Below are 24,317 nucleotides of genomic sequence, written 5' to 3'. Positions count from 1 at the left end.
CACTTCACAAGGCCTAGGATTCCTTTTCTTATTAGGCCTCTCTCTCCCTATCTCTCTCTCTCTCTTTCTCAATGAGTTTGTCGTCCCAAAATTTCATTGCTTAAAAGGGATTTCTATGCTTGACTTTAGCCCAAGTAAGTGAGTGTTTGCTCCAACAATAAAAAAAGAAAAGTAGTAATTTTACCGCCCACTGATCTAAAAGTCCATAATTAGGATTTTACAGTTTGTTCTTTTGCTACTGGGTGTTAAAACTCAAGTGGGTTTCCTCCCGGAAGATATTCCTTGGGATAGAATATGTATACCGTTACTGATTGTGCTTTGACATTTGCAGCTCTGAGCCATAGATAGTTTCTCAACCTGGGGAGAGCTACGACTGCTGGATTTGTGATAGATTGGTATGTAACTGATGATTATTCGAATAGCCGGCCGCGCCAATGTTGCTGAGAATTTGGTTGGGGTAAAATTATATATGCTTGTTGTTTGTTTCTTCTTCTATTTCCAACCTTTGTGGTTTTCAATTTGTCCTCTCTTATTGTTCCTTATTTCCTTCCCATATGAAATTAAGTAATCTTTTAGAGTTCCAGTACATTTATATTTCTCAACATACTGAATCTATTGAGACGTTTCAGAAGTAAGAGACGAGTTGCCATGGTTATTGTTAGACTGAAATTTTAGCTTTTGCAAGCAAGAGTTCAAGGGTTCTTGTAGAGATCCGGTGTTCTTAAATTTTCTAAGCATGGTCTATTTAATTAAAGGTTGGAAAGTAAGAAATGGGTTGCCTTAGTTACTCTGTTAATAGACTGAAAATTTGAGCTTCTGCAAACAGGTCTTGTTTAATTATGAAGGAGACCCATCAATTGTTTCTTGTAAATTCGTCTCCATACTCAGGTATGTTTCTGAATTAATAAAAGGGAATTGAAGAAACATGAAAGAGTTCCTTGGTCTCTTGACTTGGTGGAAATCTTAGCAAGTAAAAAAGTTAGTTCACTATCACTATTATCATGTTGTTATTGGAGATAACTACTAAGAGTTTCTCAATTGATTGGTCCACCATCACTACTACTATAAATTGATGAAGCACACAATTACTGTAATTTGGTTCATTTAGCAGAGTCAGGATCATCTGCCCACGAGAACTTTGTTCACGCTTACCCACAATACACTACCCCCCGTGAATTAGGAACATTTCCCCTTATATAATACTATGTAGAGGAAGAGATGTTCTCCATGTGTAGCTCCGATAAACGTGGACAGAGTTCTCGTGGGCAGGAGATCCGAACTCTGATAAACGGCAAACACATGCACACACAAACAACAATTTGTGTATATAAAGGATGTCCTTCTTGCATTTCTTCGGTTTTGAGCTTTACTGGTATATCTCATCCACCCTGAGAAACAAATAAAGGACTAGATTTATTACCATTTCTTCGGTTTTCTTTCTTTTTTTTTCCTTCCTTTTCCTCTTTATTTCCTAATTCTTGATGAGACCATCATAGTAATGTAATTACAAGTCCTATAAATGGTGGTTCTTTACAACGATTTTTCATTAATTAATAGGCTCCAATATATTATTCTATTCACTTTTGCTTTGAATTTTACTTTCCTTCAGGTTTTATTTTACTTTACACTGTAAAACAAACAAAACCAAGTGAAATTTGAAACAAAAATATCGGAATTTGCATTCCCATGCTTATGCATCAGTCAAATAAAATTGCACTGCAAACAAACTAAGCCTTAAGAAGAATACATCCATGGTCCAAAAGAAGAAGTGTTCCGGCATGATCACTATCTTATTCAAAATTTCTGCTAAGGCTCTTTGCAGTGCAATTTCATTTGCACCAATACAAATGCATGAGAGTGCAAATGAGAAAAAATGTAAATCCTGTTCTGGTTCACATTGGTTTTGGGTTTTCCTTTACTTTGCTTGGCGTGTTATCCTACTTAATTTGCAATGCAAAAAGACAAAAGAAAGAGCCGAAACCAAAATAAATCAGATTTTCCACTCAAATTACTTGCACTCCCATACTTTTGCAGCAGTACAAATGAAATTTCAGTGCAAACAAGCCAGGCATAAAGGAGGTTCACTTTCCCTTTTCTTCCTCTTCACTAATTATCAAGACTAAATTTTACTAGGTATCCGGTAGAGTAATTGGCCGTGAAATTGTTAATATTTGCTTAAGCACAAGCCTGTATTTAAAAAAAAAATGGAGGTTATTCTAACTTTCTTTTTTTTTATTTTTTATTTTTGGTAAATTAAAGGTTACTCGGTCTTCTCTACTAGTTAGGTTCATACTTGCTGTAAGGTAATCATATTGCAAGGCAGCAGAATGGAATACCGAATACCTAACCTTTTTCTTCTGACGGTGTATTTCGTGGCTATTTTAAGCTGTTAATAGCTTAACGATATTGTAGACCTTAATCCTCACTTGCTGAATGCCACATTGATCACCATTCACATCATCCTTTTATTTGGTAATACATGGCTATCATCTAGCTAGCCGAACTGCATTTTTTTCCCTCCATTTAGCTTTTTGATTGGAGAACAAGAATCTCATGACATGAAAGCAGCTGGAATTTGTAATTTATTGATCATATTGACTGAATATCTTCTTAAAACTGTTTAGTATTTAAAATATAAACCATTGAACGTCTGCAGGTTAATGACCTTAATTATTATGGAATAAACTCTCAGTTCCAGATATTATCAATGGGAAAAAAGAGCAGAACAAACACAGAATACATAACTTACAAAATTAAGAGAAAGAAAAACAATAATAGCATTCTAATTTCAGATAAAGCATACAAAGACATATATGAATCGAACTCAAGTCGATTCCATAACAGCTGACATGGCTGTTGGGTCATGGACTATGTAATAAAGCCCATTACATGCAGGCAGTGCTACAAGAAACCAAAATGCATTCAACACTTACCGAGTCAGACACAGCATACTCGGCCGCACATTCCATCTAATAACTACATTACCTTATTAAGAGTAGGAGTTTCTGTCCTATCACAGTCGGGTGCTGGTCTTTATCAATATTACAAAGAGTAGGCAGAAATCCGACAACTAGGGTTTTATAATTTTAGTTTTATTATGTACAGGAATGTGAATCATGATTTTGTCCATTTGTTTTAAGTTTTACTTCCTATGATTAGTATATAGGTTGAATATCTGTAGTAGATATATATATATATATATATATATCACTTCCACAGATCAATTTGGCAACTGGAGGTGGACGTGGAGGCATATTCCGGCACCAGTTCTTGCTTGTTGGGTTGTCTGACAAGAATGTTCATATGGTCAGATACGTGAAAAACAGCGGCTGCATTGGAATAGTTGGTTTCCTTGGAAGCATCTTCATGGCTGAGCTGAGAGGCAACAAACTTGTCAAGAACCCGCCAGTCCGTGACTTGATCAACTGCTTGCTCGTTGTTGTTGCTGTTGTAGAGAGAGTTCATGTTATGCTGATGATGATTCTGTTGCATCTGTTCTTCTTGCGTTAGGGAAGATTGCAGAGTGCTCCCAGGGTTATTAATGTCGAGTCCATATGCAATGACGGAGTTGCAACTTACACTGGCTGCCGAGTGTGGAAGTTTGGGGCTCTCTAATTGAGGGAGCTGAAGGAAAGCTTCATGAGGCATGTGATACTGCAACCCAAGCTCCTGCTTGCATGCATAGGGGTGGTGGTATGCCATATCTGCAGGCTGAACAATTCGCTTTGGGGAATCCAGATCCGGCATGAATGAGACTTGCTCGTCGTACCAACAAGACGACTCGTCACTTACTTTCCTTATTGTTGTTATTCGCTTCTTGAACACCCTACAGACAACCCAGCCCTCTTCCTGGTGCAGTACTTAAATGAGATTCACATTGATCGTCACTATTGTAATTAAACAAATTCCATCTCAAGGTGTACAAGTACAAGTACTATTATGGTAAAGAAAATGCATAAAAGTCGGATTAAAGTAATGTTGACAATTACATATGCAGAGAACATATATCAACATTTTACTACAGATTTCTGCTGTAAATTTTCTATTAAGTTCAGTTTGGGATTTGCACATATTTGTATATTTGCACTCTTCCCAAACTGAGCCTTAAAGACTATAGTTAAGTGATCCTCAAGATACTGTTGAAATATCTTATTCCTTATTCTTGCTGGATTATCTAATCACATGTAGACATAAAAATACTGAGCAAAACCAAAAGATTATTTTTCTTGCCAAATTCCAATATTTGGAGACTGAGAGGAAGTAAATGGAACTTGTTAAGGTGTCTCTTTTCACTGGGTTAACAGGAGCTTATTGTGAGTAGTGGATAGTAATGAAGTTTGCAGTGATAATTAAAAAAGAAGACAGAATTTTCAGTTCTTGTCTCTCATGGTGTGGAAAAATTTTGGCCAAGTATCTGAGTTTTTTAAGAAAAACTACTTTTCAGATTAACTAGAATGAGCAATCGACTAACTGAGTTCTGAGTGGCCCAACATACTACAAAAATGGTAGGTCAGAATCCCTTCTAACAAATGATAAAAACAAACTACACTTACAATTTTGACTACTTTATTGCCAGGCCATGTTAACATATAACTTTATTATCTGTCATTAATTTTACTAAGACAAAACAGATTATAAATGCTTTGTTAGCTAATAGTGTTGGCATATGAAGCCCTCTTTTAACATATTCTCTCATATTTGATGTTAATGTCATTAATTAGAGCTAGGAATTATATATACGTGATTGGAGTTGGAGACCCTCATGCCATCTTGCTAAACATTTGTTTTTGGATTGTCTTTAAATCAATTTTTTATTATTTCGTCTGTTTATTTATTTCCTTGTTACAGAACTTCATCAATCTTCTACAAAAAAAAAAAAATTAAAACATTGAAGGTAAGATTCTCACACATAAAACCTTATTTGGTAGTATAAGAGAAACCTTTCCCTTATAAGGTTGTGTTTGGTTTGAAAGAAAAAGGTAGGAAAAGGAAGGGAAACCTGTACAAACCTTGTATAGGTTTCCATACCTTTTCCTTCAAACCAAACACAACCTAAGATTGATGAAAAAGAAAAACATTCTATTTTACTTCTTTTATTTGACAGAACATCATCAATCTTTTACATAACAAAATAACTAAGTAAACGAGTGAAGGTAAGGGTGGATATCATATAGAAGACCTTTGAAAGTAGAAGACAAACCATTGCCTAAGATAGTGTTCATCATCAAATGGACTAATAATCAAACCAAAATTGAGAATTAAACCACTAAATATACTTGCCTGAGGTGTACCGTTTTCATTTGTTTCAAGCCGATACTCATGCATAATCCAATCGGACTTTTGTCCATTTGGAGCTCGACCTTTATAAAAGACTAAGGTCTTTCTCATTCCAATCAAATTATGCTTAGAGTAAATAGCCTTGTCTCTTCCTGTTGCTTTCCAAAACCCTGCTGTTGTGGCTCTATTAGTGCGAGTTCCAGTTGGGTACTTCTTATCTTTATGGCTAAAAAAATACCACTCGTTCTGTTCTTCATTTCCTATCTTACATTTTTCTGTTCAGATCAACAATATAAGTAATGCCAACACTTACGAGATGGTCAATGAAATACAAAATGGGGTGAAATTCTGTTTACAAGAATTATTTGGGAAAATGGTCCTACCTTGAAGGTCCCATGGTTCTATCTTGTAGAGATCAATTTCTTTGATGACATCTAGGTCAATCTTTCTTGAAGCAACCTTTTTTCTAAGATAGTAATCAACTAGCTCTTCATCTGTTGGATGGAACCGGAAACCTGGAGGAACATGGGAAAAAGTATTCATGTTTTCCCTGCAAGGAACCGGAATCTGCAGTTAAAGTGGCACATATAGTCAGAATTTTATCCAAATGTCAGTTCAGAAAGGATGGAGAAGAGCAATTACAGAGCCTTTTCCCATTAATTCTAAGAAATGCTGACACTTACATATTTGAAGAGCTGTGTAATGTATTTAATAATACGAATAGGCAGTATCTTATAGAATTGAAAGCAAGATAAGAAGGTTGAAGAATATTCAAAAAATAGAACTTTTTTATCATATTATCTACAACAAACATGAGGGAACTTCTAGAAATGGATATAGCTTTCCAAAGTTACAAGAAGTTTTAGAGAACTGCTTAAATAAAATGGCCAATGTTTTATTAGGACTGAAGAGCAACTTCTGTGCATCAGTCTCCATCAATTACTCCTTTTTGTGCATTTGAAGAACGGAATGGTAAATCTTCAAAGCTCCAAAACACCCTACAGGACTTAATATACACATATATGCATGGGCTTTGTTTGAATAGAATGGTGAATCAGGATTGGTGTAGCCATTCTTTTCTTTAGGCTCAGTTTGGAAAGAGTACAAACATAACTATGAACAGTACAAATACATACAAAATGATATAAAATTCAAGGTTGTGCACTCTATATGTTTGTATTCTCAGTTTGGAAGGAGTACAAATGCAAATATGTACAATGCAAATACATATAAAATAATACAAAATACAAGATTTTGCACTCTACATATTTGTATTTGTACTCCTTCCAAACTGAGCCTTAAGTACAAATATAATCTGCCATGGAAAATCAATGACCACAACTATTTCAAGCTTCCAAGCAGTTGGACAGGACTCATGTGGACCCTGACGTCAGAATTTCATAACAAGGGAAAAAAATCAACCCTATGCTATATTGAAGTTTTGATCAATAAAAGGTATATAATAACCAAACCGGAAGGTGACCAAACCACAGTCCTCCTAAATAAGATATCTTTTTGGATGTAGAAACATGTGAGCTGCAATTTTGTCTTCCCATTTTATGAATGGGAAAGAAAATTTGTGGTGTCAAAGAAAATGGACAACATTTTTGAGGATGAAAATGATCTAGGTAAAGAAATAATTGATGAATTATCAGACCATATACCTTTAATTTAGCGAGAAACCCATGGATGTTTTAAAGCATTTAGCCCTTTCTTTTGTAGCTAATAGACCAATTGATCTAAACTGGAATTAAATAGATTTCAATGTTTTAAAGTATTTAGCCTTTACTTTTGTAGCTACTAGAAAATTATAATCTGCAAAAGAATTAAAGATTATGAAAAATTAGAATATTATATGTTTATGGCCTAACAAAATTTAAATGACACCCTTAATTTTGGAGTTCATTGTTGGGATAAATTTAATACATTTTTGGAAGAAATAAATTCTCTATCTTTTTATCAAGAAAATTGATTAATGATTACAAAATACTTGTTTAACAATACATGTTGCCCCAGATAGTCAAACAGCATAAATAGGCTGGTGCAGCCATAGAAAAATAAGTGGGAAAAAGGTTAGACAAGGATGATCACAATGAAGACAAAGGAAGTTATGGTAAGAATGCATAACAAGACATTGATCAAGTGCCCAAAATGAGTTAATTACTTAATTGGAACCAAAAGATCATATGCTAGCATTACTTATGCTTTTACTTCATTCCTGGTTTTTATAGAAGTGATTCTTGCATAACTAGAACAATGTTGTTTATTTTGTAAATTGGACATATTACTAGTTTTAGGCTTCTTATCAGAGTAACGGTATTTATGTAGACAAATGGATTAACTAAAACAATGATGATCAAGATGGGTTGTTCCAAAGAAAATACATATCATGTAGAAAGAACTCATATTTATGCACGCCTAGGAGCTCTATTTTGTACACAGTGCTAATCTTCAATTGGATAACTGAAGTTTAGTTCACTGATCTAATAAGTTTGTAGATGAAGAGCAACTGATTTTTATCATGAGTGCTAGACACAAATGGAGCAAAATAGGATCTAAGCAACATCTCCACAGGAGAATATACCATGAATGAGCCCAAAGCCATTTAGTTCTTCATCTACAAATTAGAAGGTTGTCTTTACATTTCCATCCAGGAGAGAACAACGAGACTAAGAAAGTCTAATTTGGTTTTGTTTGAGCTCATTCATGATTTATTAATGGCTAATGCCTAATAGAATGGAAAATCATCATCTTGCACCCCCCCCCCCGGGGATTTGAATACAGGCCTTACATTGTCCAAGATACTATCATATTGACAGAATCTGGTTCCGATCCACCTAATATAAAGCCCACTCTCAAATAAACTGAAATATGGAGTAAAAATAATGGTAGATGCTTCTAAGACTATTATCCCAAAACTTACAATATCTACAAGCTGTATTAATTAAACCTTGAGTAGCATTTTATCTCTTGTCTTCTCCTAGAGAAAACATCGTATCAGCAATTACTATTCACCCATATAAGTGGAGGAATGTTTCATACTGATATACATAACAACCAAATGATCTGTGTTGTTAGAAAGAACCAAAAAAAAATGAAAAAGAAAGATCAAATAGATTATATTATACGTCTGACTATCATAAGAAACCATTATTTCATCACTCTACAATTAACTCTATATAACAGTGCCTTAAAACATGCATGAGGCTTTCTTAGATACAATTTCTTTTCTCGCACGCCATATAGCAGTTAACTAAAGAGCAATATTGCTTTTGTTCCTAGGATCTATATCCAACTGAGCCATCATATATATCAATAAATAAAGCACTAAATAGCTAGAAAGGCAACATAACAATAGCACGACATGTTTCCATGAGTTCATAGTTTGAAAATTAAAAACTTTAATAGGCTAAAATATGGTGGAGACCATTTTCTAAAAAAAATAAGAATTATAAGAAAAAATATACAAGAATACATTTTATGGGTTACCTGATTTTGAACAACTCTTTTTGGTACATTTTCTGTACAATTTATACTTTTTTTTTTGTAAAAGGTGTATAATTTATTCAAGTGAGATCAAATGATGAATGATAGTTAGTGCATTCTATTGATTTCCAATCTATATATTGTGAAAGACACTTTCACCTATATAGCAGTTTTAGTATTGAAAATTTTCGACATAAAAAAGACAAAAAATATATATAACAATAAAATGAGACGTAAAAATGTAGTTGAAATTAACACTTTTGTTTCCTATCGTTGATGTCTTGCTATTATTTTTTGGTATGTCTAACTATTATTTCATTTATCGATTAATGTGATAACTCTAAGATGGATTTATCAAATACTTGGACTGCAATTAATCCTGCATTTGAACTAGCTTCCAAGAAAGTGATAGCTTTCTATCAAGCAAAAGATATAATCTGTGAGATGATCAAATAGGAGAATATGCGACTCGACTTTTATCTTTCAAAAAGATTATGTGACTAGTAACACCTGATCTTAATTGGTGCTACACTATTTTTGTTAAAGAAGTAAAAGCAAAAAATGAGGAAATAAAGAAGAAGAATAAAAAGGAAGAGGTGATGATACGTGTATTAGAGGTGTAAAGACTGTAGGATTTGACAAGTGAAATCATCAAAACCAAACTAAAACTATGTCAGTGTTGCGATCTTTCTGTATCAAAAAAACATCTATGGGCAATCAAGAACACCCAGGTTGAGCTTAATAGCAGATACGAAGCCGAAAATGTCAGAGATTTGAAGATCTACAAACTTGGGAATCCAACTCATGCTAAAACATCAAACATTAACAAATAAAAGAATCCAGATGCATCTTACATGAAGAAAACCCAGATGTGAAATGAAAGGAAGCAGGAAGAAAGAAGAGAGCTCACAGATCAAAAGTTTTAGCGTGAGTTGGATTTTCTTGTGCCAACTTAAGAGCCTCTTCAAAAGATCTGAGTCCGTCAACTCAACCTGGTTTCTTCAATCAGCAAACGATGGAAACTCTACGTACGATGGCTTTATCCTTCCAAATTTCTTCCAACTTTAAAGGATAGTACTATATGTATAACTGAAAACCAGACAAGAGGAAAACAAGGAAAAGAAAGAAGGAAGACAAGTTATCCTCGGGAGTTGAACCCTGAACCCCAGGAAAAAAACCTCTGTACTTGTAGTTGAAGTGTTAAGGTTGTCGGGCTATGGTTGAGGGATCAGATCCCGAGAAAGAATGTAGGTGCTTTTGTGGGGATGGAGGGGAGACAAAAATGGAAAGAAAGTAAAAGAGAAGGCAAGACTGAAGAATGGAAGAATGGAGAACAGGTAAGCTTAAATAACAGAGAGAAGCAAGCGAGAGCAAGCACACGCGCACACATAGACGGCTTTATAATCCATCATCTGAAAATCACACACATTCTCTCTCTCTCCCCTCTCATTATCTCTAAGTGGAGAGCTAGATTGCTGGAAAAGTTTCGGGCGGGAAAAAGGGAGAAGGAAATTTGGCCGGAGGAAAAGATCCTGCGTGGTGACAACCCCAACCGCTACTGATGGAGACCAGAATAGAATGTTCTTCTCTGAGCTTTCCAGTCTCTGTGCCAAATATGAAATATTTGCGATGAGAGAGTGAGAGAGAGCAACAAATATGGGCTGTTCCTGTTCGACGGAATATTAACAAACGGAGAACGTCAAAGGATCAAACTTAACGGCAATGTCTACTTCGCTTTCCTTAATAAAACCCTTCAGACCCACAAAAGCAATGAACAAAAATAATATTATTCCGTAGGATTTTGGTGGTGACGCAATTGTACATCCTCCCGCCAAAAGTTACACCTCTGTCCTCTGGGCTCTGCTCTCTCTGTCTCTGTCTCTGTCTCTCTTCTCTCTCTCTCTCTCTCTCTCGATAGCTATTGGTGGGCCCTATTTTGGTCTCTAACACCCTTTCTCCACTTAAAATAATTGCAAGCTGCTGTAGAAAAATATCATACAGAGCCTGTGATCTCAAAACAACCCTTCGTTTTGCCGTTGAATTACGAAAGTTTTTGAACGTATCAGTCCCCCTTCAAACATCCGATACGTTACCCCTCTCAGTGCTTCTCACTGTTATTATGATAAAGTATAACTGGGAATTATGGTGTTGAGAACTCAGCCGGTCCGTTCACTCAATTGTTACCACCTGCTAGCTGCTACCCCCGTTCGGAGGGTCACTGTTTTCAATCCGTTCTGTACTGCCTTTTCTCCTTTTGTTCTTTTATTAATTAATTAACAAGGGAAAAGAAAAAGAGTAGTGAGATGAGGGTATTTTAGGTAATAAAATATTGTTAACATTTCACCAGCAATGGCACGGGGAGCTCTGGTTGGTCGGTCTTCGATTTTTTTTTTGTTTTTTTTCGTATCTCTTGGCTCTTTGCTTGTCGAAGTGGGTCCCATTAACCGACCTACAGCGTAACGATAGAGACTCCCCTCCAAATAGAAACAAAAGCTTCCCCCCAAGGCCACAAGCTAAAGCCGCCCAAGCCGAAAAGCCGATGAGGCCTAGGCGGCTAGTCGGGACGGTGAGAGAACGCTCGGGTGAGTGTGTGTGTGGATGTGGTGGAATGTGGGACCCGCCCGACGGAATGATGCCCACGACTCTGTACGTGGCGGCTCATGGTCCGGCGTGGGCTACTCCCGAGTCCCGATCATTATTAAGCTCGCAATTTGGGTGCTGGCCGGTTGTGCATGTGGGCCCCGCTCTCCCGGCCCGACCTGGGGCCCATCTAGATGTGCTTTTTGGACAGGATGGATCGATGTAATTGCCCATTGGACGCGTTAGCTTCAATTTTGGAGCGTGCCGTACCGATAAATTAACCGACTCTCCAACTTTTCCTTTATATCGGCCCGGTTCGTCGCCGTTTGCCATGGAAAAATAAGGTAAAAAAAAACTACACAAACCAATTAACCAACCTTTTGTTATATATTTCCCTTATCAATCAAGTAAGTAAAGTGAAGCAAAAGTTTCGCACGTGATGCAATAGGCATCTCCGTCTCCATCCCCGTGATCAGGCCAAATTACCTTCAAATTCACTGTTTACTTCTCCATCATACCCGATACGTTAAGCAGAACCGGCCGAGACAACCAAAACGTATCGTATCAATATTATCAGTCATAGTAACTAAAAAAAATTTGTCCTGATGCAAATGAATTTGTAAAGATAGTGACAAGGAAAGACAACCAAAGAAGGTGTGGGGGTGGAGATTTAACCACGGCGGGTCCCGCTTTAAATCATTACGGATGTAAAGCCATCATTGTCTCCGTCCGCCACGTTCCGAGTGTGGGGAAACTCCGTTAAGATCCAACGTGGAGCCGTTTGGGTGGCTGAATTCGACCGCAAACGAAACGAGACCAATGCTGCTTCTCTAATACACCTTGGGCCCCACCAGGCCCTTCACTTGTTCTACCATCATGCCTACTACTCCAGTCTTATCCCTACGGTCGCGGAAGTCTTTTCGTTTTTTTTTTTTTTTGTGTGCTACAGGTAAGCCCACGTGGCAAATTCCGACTGGGTAGTCCACCACATATAAGAGAGCTTTAATTTTATTTTATTGAGGTGTGGTGATCGGGCGTGACCGAGAAGTACCATATAAAAGAATTAAATATTCACAGAAAGACCCTTTTAAAGTTAAGCTTTTTCGAGCTATACATATACAGTAATTTAATACTCGATTCTAGTGGCGCCTTTTTTGTATATTTTTGCAACTTTATACAAGGGTCAATGTATATACATTTTTGTTCCTACGAAGCGTATTGCATACTCCATCATACAGTGAGGTCATACAGTATATTTTAATGTACTATTTCCCATCAGCTTCAACAAATTAGTTTCAGAGGGCTTTTGATGTACAAGTGGATCATGGGACCCACGACCGTCCGATTGGTACTTTACAGCACATTGCTTGCTAGGAACTGCATCGATCATAGCCATCCGTTTTATAAGCATTCAATTCGGTGGACCGTAGCTGATATCGAGAATCAAGATCAGTGAACCAATTAGCTTGCAGTAGTATTACGGAGGAATCCTCCATAATGGTGAGGGAAATAAACGGACAGAGACGGAGACGGCAGTAGTTTATAAGCTAAAGACAGAGAGGTAAGTGGGGTGTGAAATGTAAATAGTGTTATAGTGGGGTGTGAAATGTAAATAGTATTATAGTGGGGAGAGAAGAAGAAGGCGTGAGAGAGAAAGAGAGGATGACAGTGTGTCGACACGACAAATTCAGTTTAGGGGGTCTCACGGTCACGGGCGAGACCACGCGGGAGACAAAACATCTATTTCAGATGATCCATGTCCAATTATATATACATATATATATATACACCAAGGTCTTTCCAACCATTATTAAGGTTGGCCCAATTCTAGCACGTGGTGATTACACTTGCTAGCGAGTTCAATCTCGGCGGCCTAGCTAGTTACACTTGGTTTTAACCGGTTCAACCACTGAACTATGATTCTATTGTATGGTGGGTAAAGTTTTGGCCCGCCCACTACATATGGACCCAAATGCCACTAAACCACAGAGTAAACATCCAAAAGCAATTCAAGAGTTTGGTAAGAGTTGCTATTTTAAGACCCAAAATTGAGGTTTCGCTCTTTTGGTCTTTGAAAGCACAAATCCTATCCAATACGGTTTTATGCTTTTAAAATCCAAAAAGTACAAAGCTTACAGATCCCGATTTTAGTTTAGTGTTTGGGTCTTAAAAGAGCTTTGCCTTCAGATTTTTATGTTCAAAAGTAATAGCTTTTATCAAACACTTTATAGTTTATCAAAGAAGGGCCCCATTCTAGAAGCTTGCTCATTACATTCAATATCTTCATCAGCCTTCTCGGTCTTCGAGCTATTTATTTGTTTCGGTAAGCAATTACTTATACCAAAATATGATCCTTGAGATTACTATAGGTTAAACACCTCTTTCTAATGTGGGTCTATGTAAGACTATCATATTCATTGTAAATTGCATGGTAAAAGTGATTTTGTGTAAATTAAAACAATACCGTTTATAAAATATTAATTCAGAACAGCAAAAAAGCGATTTCCAAATTGAGGGCCCCAGCCGTGAGCCGAACAGACCTTTGACCCCCAAATGTGCTCCGTGCTCGTCAACTCAGATTCTCTGACTTCCCAGACACCTCGAACAGTGTTTGTTGCACTAGCGCTGCGCTTAATGACTCTAATAATTACATTTTAAGTGCCCTGCTCTATGCTTATGTCGCTTTTATAATTAATAAATATAAGAGTGCGATTTTTTGTCTTTTATTTTTTTCTGGTAATTAATAGTGATTTTTGTTTGTCTTAAGGAATAAATACATGTGATCCCACCTGAAGATAAAACAATAATAAAATGGAGAATGATAGCGTTATGGTTTATATGTCCCCTTCAAGATAATAATACCAATTATAGCAATAATATATGAATAATAAATAAGAACAAATGAAGGTAAGAGAGTGTAACATAGAATAATTAGGACCATATTCCCTAGGTGTCATTAATTACAAATTAACATACATATCACCCAGCGTGTCCTAACTTGAATTATGACACCTGGAAAGATAATTAATAATGAAAAAAGAAATCCCAAGTAGACCTGTTCATGGGTCGGGTAGCCCGACAGCCCGGCCTGCACCCTGGTCAGGCTTGGTCATATAATTAGGCCCACGGGTTTGAGCTCGAACACAGTAAGCCCGACTGTGTTTCGGATCGGGCTTGGGATTTGTCAAAAAAGCCCAGTCTGAGCCCGACCCGGCCCGACTCAGTATTATATATTTTATAAAATATATAATATATATTTTATTCTTTTCTTTATAATTTCAATCTCTCTTTCTCTCTCTATTCAGCCGCTTCAACATTAATAATAGTAATAGTATAGGCTAAATTCCAGGCCCGGGCCTAGGCTCGAGCTTCAGGCTTTTTATGAGGGCCAACCTCAGGCCCAAGTTGTAGGCCCGATGATCGGGCCGGACTCAGGCTCGGGCCTTAGAAAAATTTGTTAATACACAGTAAAAGCCTGACCCGAGCTCGGCCCGGCCCGGCCCTGAAGAGGTCTAGTCCCAAGGTCTAGGTTGTATGTAGTGAATGATCGATACCACATGCATGATCCCATATTGTGAGTCCGTGACACATACACAAGAAAAACTTCCTAGTATATATATAGGTGATGAATTGAAGTATGTAATACTATCTTTGTTTATTTGAAAAAAAAAAATTAAAAAGATAGTCCACTTAATATTAAACTAATGAGGATATCTTAATTAATTCTTAATACCGTGTCAAATTTAAGGCGTTCAGCTGGTAAGAGTAAGATGGTTTTATTAAGAGCAAGAGGAAGAAAGAAATTCAATTTATTTGCCCAAAAATGCTCTTAATTTGTAACAAAATAAAGAAGGAAAACTTCCTACTTTACAATACAAAAGGCATCCTTCTATGCGGCCGGGCTTATTCAGTTAATGGCGAGTAACTTGGCCTAAAACTCGGTCAGAAACAGTGATGATGAAGGCAACTGGGAGTCTGCTGCAACCAAAGATCGCTCTACACACCCACCCGACGGTCAGATGCTTTATGCTTAGACAAAACCCAGAAGCCAACCTTCAACGAATAAAATTAAAGTAAAACTGCTCCAATCCCAGCTCGAGCTATATATCAGGAATTTAGGTTATGTTTGGTGTGGAGAAAAAAAGTAGGGGAAGGAAGGGAAAAATAGGAAACCTATAAATTTTCTTATTTTCCCCTTCTTTTCCCTACTTTTCCTTCAAATCAAACACAATCTTATGTGAATCAATTCTTGGGAAAAGTTTCATTTTATTGTATTTTTCAATACCTAAGCATTTATTTATTGTCCACTTTATATGATGTTTCATGATATTTCAGGACACCTACCTGTGAGACAACCACAAAATGTTTATCAATTATTTTTCTTATTTTTCAAAATAAATCTCATATAAAACATTTCTTCAATAAACATCCATAATAACAAATATCGCCTAGATAAACAAGCAGCCTATGCCTTAGATAACAAAAAAAGATCGACAGGCCTCTCCATATCCGGCCTTCAGTAGTGGAGATGCTAAGATGTGCATGGCATGGTTTTGAAAATCAGATCAGATCGGATGGTTGGACTGGTTGATCCGGGAATCGGTCAGGTAATTGATTCTTTGTTTTACTCTAAAGTCGTTTTTTGGCCAAAAAACGTTGATTTGGTCAACGACCTATTGATCCAGGCAATCGAATCGTTAACCCATCGACCTAAATAATGGTTCTTGGCCGTTTTTATTTTATTTATTTATATTTTTTATTTTTTAAGTCAAAACATACTGTCTATTTGAACCAGACGATCAGACTGTTCGACCCAAGAACTGATCCCTCGAACGATTCTATGTCCAATCTTGTTTTTAAAACCTTGATACATGGGATAATAGGGGTGGGGCGGGTAGCAATGCCTTCCATGGCAGTGCAAATGATTTGAGTGTAAATTACTACTTATTATTGTTTCAAATTTTAGTTTATTTTGTTTAATTGCAGTACAAATAAAGTGAATTAAAACATACAGCAGAATAAAGTAAAAGCCTAAACAAAATTAAATGAGAATTTACATTTTTTTCATTTGCACTCTCATGCATCTGTATTAATGCAAATAAAATTATACTACAAGCAAACGCAGCCTAAAGATATCACGCATGTCTCATTTGGGATTTCTTTTGGAGAAAGATTGGATATAATTTTAAAGTTTTGAAAGTAATGTCGACAACATACGGGTATAGTGGGCATTCATCTCTATGCTGCTCTATTGAAATATTGGCTCTTTTATACTATCTACAACCACCCAAATTATTCTCAGCAAAAAAGTGGAATTAATAAGATGCATCCATGCAATCATCACACTCGATAGTTATCTTTGGTCGGTGAATTGGTGATAGTAGACTTAATTTAATTTGAAGTCGGTTTGGTTTTACGGAATAGGGGCCTGGAATTGGAAACAAACTGTTTAATTAGGTGGAATTGGAGTCCCATTCTTATTTTTAGTGGAATGGCATTCTCCCATCGGTCATTCGTTTCTCTTCTCTTGGGAACAAAAAATCTCATTCCAACTAAATTCAATTCTCATTATAATTCTTGTCTCAATCAAATAAACTATGAGAATTCTCATAGAGTATTCTGATTTCGATTGCGTATTTTTTTTTTTTTTCTCTTTTATATGACTTGCGTTACTGCAAGCCAACCTTTGGAATAGCTAGGATTGCCTTTAGGTAAATATCATTTACGGGTTCGGGTGAGCTGAAGACAACATAACATATATGCACCCATTTAATATTTGAAATTAATGGAAGAGAAGCTCCCTTCTCCGCTATTTTGATTTTCTATTTCAAATTAATTAAAAAACAAAGAACTCCACTTCTCTTCCCCGTTATTTTTTGCTTTCATAAATAGAAAAAGGAAGAGTTGAAGCTGGTGCCCGCAACCGACGATTATCCAACATTGGATATACAGCAGTACAGACGTCTGAATCCAACCTGGTTTCTCAATAACAAACCCTCTCATTTTTTTGTCACAAATATTTCTGAATCTATCTCAAAAATGAAGAGTTGAAGCCGGCACCGGTGACCAATCTGGCAACTGACGATCGACATCCGACAGTAACACAGATGTCTGAATCCAACCCGGTTTATCAACACCAAACCCTCTCATTTTTTGGTCAAAAATCTTTATGAAGTTAAGTTATTTACAGTGATTATAGGACAGGGTTCTTGTAGACAATTTTTGTTGAAATTTAGGCCTACAATGGTAAATCTAATTGTTCTCTTAGGTTTGAAGGAAAAAGTAGAAAAAGAAAGGAAAATATAAGAAAATCTTTACAAACCTTGTAAACGGAAACCATTACAACAGAGAATAAAATTTGTATAGAGAAACCTAAAAGTGATTAAAAAATAAAATACGCTTCAGAAAGTAAACCATTAATCCTAAAAATTAAATCTGATTCAGCGGGCCAAGCCATTAGAAAATAAAATTGGATGTTGATTGTCGGTTGTCGAAAATCAATCGTTGATCACCGGCACCAGCTTCAACTCTTTGTTTTTCTATTTACCAGGGAAAGAAGTGGGATTATTTGTTTTTTTAATTAATTTAAAATAAAAAGTAAAAGTAATGGAGAGGGAAACTTCTCCTCCGTTAATTTCAAACATCAAATGGGTGCATGCGTATTACAACGCAATTGGGTGAGCAGCCCTCGTTGTAAAATGTTGTCTTCAGCTTATCCGGACCCATCTTTTACAGTATTGAGAGCGCTAATAATTATCATTTTTGTATTTGTTTTTCAAAGACTTCTGCCTGACGCTGACGGTCAACGTCCTTTTGCTTTTGAACATGGGCTATCGAAAATAGAATTGAGACAAAAATGTATTTTAGACAGACCTGGCAAAAAGTTGATCAAATCTGTTAACCTGACCTGATTCAATCCGAAAAAATAGGGTTAGGGCCTTATATCTAACTATCTTAATTTGAGAATGACCCGACCCAATCCAACCCAATAAAAAAAAATAGGTTGGGTTGAATTGGTTCATGCATCAACCCACCAACCTGATTATCAGATCTAATTGGGACTATTTATGTATTGTTAAAAGTTTCATTCTTTAATCTTTATTATTTGTTGTTTACCCTTTGAATTTTTGAGTTTTCAAGTTTTTTTATTTTATTTTAGAATTTTAAGGTTAATTCCTTTAATTTTGACATTTTCATGTATTTTTTCCTTATTTAAAAAACCTAATTATTTTTAGGATTAACCCAAATTGACCCATGAGTCAATCCTAACTTTAATTTTTAATGTTAGAGTCTAGCATTTGCTGTCCCAACTCAAAATTCAACCCAAAGTGTTTTGATCCAACATTAACCTGACCCACCCAACCCAATTGCCAGGTCTAATTTTTGACATTTGCAGTTACTTTTAAAAACATAACAATATAAAGCCAAAACAGTTGTAACTTCCAAAATACAAAACCTGAAATTTTAGTAATATCAATTCTAGTTGATTTAGCATTTTAGGGGGTGTTCAACAAAACATGATTGATTTTGTTTTTGAAACCAAAATCAATTACCACATCAACAAAATAGTTATATTGTTTTGCTTATGTGGCAGTTGTTTTTGTTTTCAAAAATAAAATCACATTGTGAACCCTTTAGAGTTTAGAGTTCTTAGAAACTTCAACTTGCTAGTAGCAGGAAGCTTATTCTTGCTCTAAATTTAAGGGTAAATATATATATATATATATATATATATATATATATATATATATATATATATATATATTTTGGACATCTTCTTGTCTCTTTTTAGAAGATATTATCAGAAGGGGTCTACTTGCAACTATGTCAGAAAGTTCCATGGAAATGATTGCAATTACCAAACTTCAGAAAAGGTTAAGAAGCTTCAGGGAGATTTTAGCAATTTACCCTAAATTTAATGTAATTGTAATTTTCTTTGAAGGTTAGAGAGGTTAAGGCTATGTTTGGTTTGAAGGAAAAGGTAGGGAAAGGAAGGAAAAGATAGGAAGATCAATACAAGGGTTGTAAAGGTTTCCTTATGTTTCCCTTCCTTTCCTTACATTTTCCTTCAAATCAAACAAGAGAAGAATTATTTTTCAAGTGTTTCTGAAAAGCGTTTGGTACTAATAGGATCAAACTCTTATTGCGCAATCTTATCTCTCCAAGGTAGCTTTTTCTTGATAAAATCATTACTGATAATAACCTCATAATAAATGAGTAAGTTCTCTCTTTCTCAAAAGGTTTGAGCTGAATACTTTGTGCTCAAGATTGATTTAAAAAAAAAAAAAAAAAGCTTAAGACAAATTAGAGTGGCATTTTAATTATGCTATTCCTAAGCATATCTCGGAATTATAAACAAGTGGATTGACCTAATCATGTCTTGTGTTAATGAATCATGCATCATTATCAACTATGCTTAATGGTTTTGTCCTTTACCACATTAAACCATCTAAAGAGTAGAGATTATTAAAATAGGATAAATAACAATATTTGGTAAAAGGAAGAAGATCCATCAGGCCAACTGAACCAACCCAAAGTAATGGTTGGGTATTAAACAGGTTAGATTGGGTTAGGGTTGATCTTAAACCGAGCTATTCAAACTCGACTTGCACCCCTAATGATCTAGCAATTTAGATTCTAAGTTTGATTATAATTTCTTAATAATAATTCAATTGGGTTTTTAATTGAAAAGAGAGAGAGGGAAAAAAAAAAAAAAAAGATATTGCTTTAATTTTTTAAGCAGAACTCTCATATGAGCCCGTCTGACAGGGCTTTCAACATTGATTGAATTATATTAGCTGGCCTGATTCCCAGAAGCTACCAAAAATAGCTTCACCTAAAAAGTTGATTTCACAATTCATGTAAGCCTATTTTTTGGGTTTTTCTTAGGTTTTGTATCAAATACAGCTTCATAGCTTTTCATACAAAACCTATTTACAATGTCAGAAGTGGCTCTTAAGCTTGGATTGGATCTCTTGCAAGCAAAAACTCTGCACACATTACCTTTCCGTTGCACAATTGCACTTGCACATTAGAAATATCTCCCATATATATATGTTAAATCCTTAGGAAGATGTTCCAAATGTGTATTCTTATGCTTTCAGAGTGTCCAAAGTTTTGTTTAGTAGGGAATCCTATCACCTCCCAAATCGACCCTAAGTCATAACCGCCATATCTGTTGATGAAGGAAAAGAAATTCGGTTGTGCCAAGAAGTCATCGATTCTTTTGTTTTTTAAAGGGCAGAGTACTCTATACTAACCAATCTATAGGGCCCAGCCAGGTCAACTATCCGGGTCAAACACAAATTCAACCTGTTATTTTTGGCCTCCCAAAACTGTTATACTTCTTCCTCCACCCTCTGTTTCATCCTCTAGAATTGTTCTTTGCTCCAGAAATATTTATTTATGGTCCATTGAGATTCATTGATAGGTAAAATCCAAACTTTTACTTTCGGTTTAGTTTGGAAAGAATACAAATATAAATTTGTAGAATGCAAAACTTTATATTTTGTATGTATTTGTACTGTGCATATTTATATTTGTACTCCTTCTAAAAGTACTCAGTTTAGAAAGAGTACAAATACAAAATATATGTACAAAATAATATAAAATATAAGGTTTTGCACTCTACATATTTACATTTGTACCTCTTCCAAACTAAGTCTTGCTTATTCTCCTCCATTTCAATGTATTTTTAGAGCGTTATGTAAAAGTAAAACAGTCCCCATTTACGTTAACATTTCGTCAGCATGTCCCTCCTTTTCCCCCTTTCCCAACTAAGTGTTCTCCTTCGTTGCCTCTCTCCTCTTTATACCATTCTAAGCTCTCGCAAGTTACCACCTCCGAAGGCGCCCTCTCTCGTCCCCTTTCCTTTTTATTAAACTAACATATGTGAATCATTCTAATACATATGGAAATTGGATCTAGAAATCAAGAAATCAGGAGCCTATTATGTATAGGACTCATCAAAACAGAGCAACTGCAGGAAGCAGGATGAAATTGGACCGGAGCAGGGCAATCAAAACCGAGGAGCACTGCAAAGGAACAGAGCAACTGTGCAATGATGCTAACAAACCCAGAATAAAGGTGTCAATTGAATCGAACACTATTTGCGGAATAAAAAAAGGTACTTCGAAATTGGCTTCAGGTTTCTAGGTTTCTTGGAGGGCAAATGATAATCTGATTTTCAAAGTTATTTTTCCATCTGATTTTTTTTCCAATTTCATGCACAGTCCTGATTTGTCCCTTGGTTTTGTTTTTTTTTTCATAATTGGTAGGCTGTAATGCAAGTTATGGTGGTACCTCAGCTAATTGAGGTCCCCCTTGCATGATTGCATGATGGGAACCTAATTTTTAAAGAGATTTTAGCTAAGGGTTTGTAGCTGCACTCCATGGACTTAATTATGGGGCTCTGTTTATATTTTATCTTAGGAGCTCAAGTTTAAATATTTTAGGGGTAGTCATAAGGTTGTATAATTAACAGAAATTTAGTTTTCAGTTTAATCATTTTACTAATTTAGTATTAACCGACTGATAAATTATTTGTGAGATTTCCTAGTGAATTTGGTGTTAATTTATTTCCATTTTTTCCTAAATTTTGTGTTAACTTATTATAATTTTTCCTATTTTGTGTTAATTTTTACAAAAAGAAATAAAATCTTTTACTTTTAATAACACAAAATGAACTTTACAGAAATCATTAGCAATAAAATGAACGAAATATAATAATAGAAAGTTAACAGAAAAGTAGCCTAACCTTTTTGTTAGTTAACCTAATTAATTTTTTATATTTTTACTTTACTATTGCTTCCTCCTATCATCATATTTGATATGGGATTCTCCCGTAAATAGCACGGGCTCCCATTATTTTTAAACTTTTAGGTTGTATTTGATTGCCATGTAAACCAAAGCATAAATACTTTTTTTCTAATTCAAGAATGCAAAGTGGTTTACAGTGTAATCTGGTTTTTGAATTATTCCTTTTCGTCTGAAATCGGTGCAAAGCATGGGCCCCATTATTAAATGCTTTAAACTTTTGGTCAAATGCACCCATTATCAGACGTATCCAAAAAATGGGTACAATAATACACTCTTTTCACGGCACAAAGCATATTTTTGACCCCTTAATCATTATGTCAAACAAATACTTATATAAATACCTCGGTGGGGTTCAGCATTTGTATCGCAAACAAACAGAAAACGGAATGATATCCAAAAGAAGGGTTTTAGTCTTGGATGAGGCTACATTTTGTGTGGTTTTTGCCTTGATAAGCAGTTAGCTACCTTCTACCGCTACTGGCGCTTATGCTTATATTCGCCACATGTATGAACTTACATAATAATAAGTGTTTCTACTCAGAAAATAAATAAAAGAATAGAAAAAAGTTTCTGAATTTGGTATTATGACACCCAGGAAATATTGGTGGCTCATGTTGAAATTTTAATGCTGTAATTAAAGAAATTGGAGAGGTTAGCTGTCTGCTGAAGTAGAGTGTGTTATTTCAGTAGGTAATATGGGACGGAATGGAACAGAGAAGTCATAGTATATATGGTGATGATGCATCTCCTCTCCAGTCTCTACTCTCCACACCACATGCTCTTACAATCCAGAGTCCAGACTGGCTAATCGATGTAAATTTAAATAAATAGATCATACCCCCACCCCCAAATTGCCACTCAAACGTCTACCGATCGATCTTTCCACTGAATCTCTTATTACTTTTGGTTGGTCAGTGTTGGGGTCATGGTTGAGATAGTCTAGACAGACATGTGGCCGCCCAGTCATCATTCAACCACGTCGGCATAGTTTGGCCACGTTGGCTCCGCTTGACTATGTCGGTAGAGCCCGGTCGGGCTATATTACTACCATGGTCCCCCACCTTATCCCTCCAGCCACGTCAACTACATGCCACATGGATAAGCCTGACTACAGATAAGGGTGGGAAGAAAAATCCGCTGAGGAGTAGGACTCTACCCCAGAAACCTCGGTGAAGAGCTCTATCCCGATTATCCCGGAACCCTAATTCGATCAGAAGACGGACCCCCGGTTATAAAAAGGTACTCCAAGCTTGAGGTAAGGGCCCCCCAACTTCTAGCTCCTATATGGTTACTTTGCTCGGACCAGCACCCTCATTGCTCGGCCCGACCATTCATCACCCTCTCACTAACTTGAGCGTCGAAGTGTCTACCCGGGGACAACTCCTCGGGCCTATGACTTCTCTTGATCGCAGGATACATAGCACGGCACCATCCTTGTAAGCTCGGCACCAACCAGTCAACAAGGATTATTTGTTTGCTCTTCTCAGTTCGTGCACCACCTCGGATTGAGCAGCATCAGATTGGCGCCGTCTGTGGGAACACACAAAAAGCCTCCCCGAAAAATCTTTTGCCGTGCAGCCCCAAAACCAATCAAGATGCCTAAAAACCAGTCCGAACGATTAGCAGGTCGTTCCCCATCTCGGGATAACCGACATCACGACTCCTTGCATCAGGAAGTCCCACAGCCCCCAGCTGCCATGGACCCAACGTAGTTCTGAGCTATGCAAGAGAAGGTCGACAAGATCTTCGAGTTCATGCAAGCGTTGGGGTCTGCCGCGCCGCCCAACTGGGTCGTCCCCCCTCACCCAAAGTACGTCGGTCGAATGTGAGGGGAGCACGGTCCAAGTGAGAGAGGCAAGAGACGACCCGAAGGCCCGCCTCCATTGCCCGTTCCCGCGAGCAGGATCACCATAGCCAAACACGCCAATCAGCCTGGATCCCTACCAAAGAAAGGCTCAGCAAGAGGACGCCACCCTTCGTGGTCTCTGTTGCCGAGTCAAGCTCAGTAAAGGATCACCCTACGTGACCTAAGAAGGAGAAGGCCACACATACTGCGGCCCCAGACAATAGAGATGCCGAGATCAAGGAGCTCCGGCAACGTTTGGAAGAACTAGAACGCACTCAAACTCACAAGAGCATGACGCCCGTCGTGGACC

The 24,317-nt window shown here is 36.6% G+C and overlaps 1 protein-coding gene and 1 long non-coding RNA gene across 2 annotated transcripts; one reads left to right on the top strand and one right to left on the bottom strand.

Moving 5' to 3' along the window:
* The first annotated feature begins 19 nt into the window (after window positions 1-19).
* Window positions 20-924, top strand: LOC104602287 (uncharacterized). The gene is made up of 2 exons (XR_736055.3): window positions 20-134; window positions 332-924. It is a non-coding gene; the product is annotated as an uncharacterized LOC104602287 (long non-coding RNA).
* A 1,829-nt stretch (window positions 925-2,753) lies between these two features.
* On the bottom strand, window positions 2,754-10,445 carry LOC104602288 (NAC domain-containing protein 7). Its single transcript, XM_088895760.1, has 4 exons — window positions 9,674-10,445; window positions 5,661-5,844; window positions 5,277-5,552; window positions 2,754-3,845 (listed from the first exon to the last, which is right to left on the bottom strand). Exons 2-4 carry the CDS (start codon window positions 5,818-5,820, stop codon window positions 3,208-3,210), a joined length of 1,074 nt encoding a protein of 357 aa, XP_088751886.1. The 5' UTR covers window positions 5,821-5,844; window positions 9,674-10,445; the 3' UTR covers window positions 2,754-3,207.
* Between the last annotated feature and the right edge of the window lie 13,872 nt (window positions 10,446-24,317).

The sequence above is a fragment of the Nelumbo nucifera genome, chromosome 1 (assembly GCF_055504915.1).
Source record: "Nelumbo nucifera cultivar China Antique chromosome 1, China Antique-T2T, whole genome shotgun sequence".
Taxonomy (NCBI): domain Eukaryota; kingdom Viridiplantae; phylum Streptophyta; class Magnoliopsida; order Proteales; family Nelumbonaceae; genus Nelumbo; species Nelumbo nucifera.
The sequence above is the reverse complement of the archived record's forward strand: the minus strand, read 5'-3'. Positions and strand labels throughout refer to the sequence as shown.

Bases quoted from the DNA above. Each gene is read 5' to 3' on its own strand.
- LOC104602288 (XM_088895760.1), bottom strand. From the start codon at position 5,820: ATGAATACTTTTTCCCATGTTCCTCCAGGTTTCCGGTTCCATCCAACA. The intron at 5,553-5,660 runs GTAGGACCATTT...TGATCTGAACAG, and splicing joins AGAACCATGGGACCTTCAAG to AAAAATGTAAGATAGGAAAT. The intron at 3,846-5,276 runs GTATATTTAGTG...TGCACCAGGAAG, and splicing joins AAACGGTACACCTCAGGCAA to AGGGCTGGGTTGTCTGTAGG.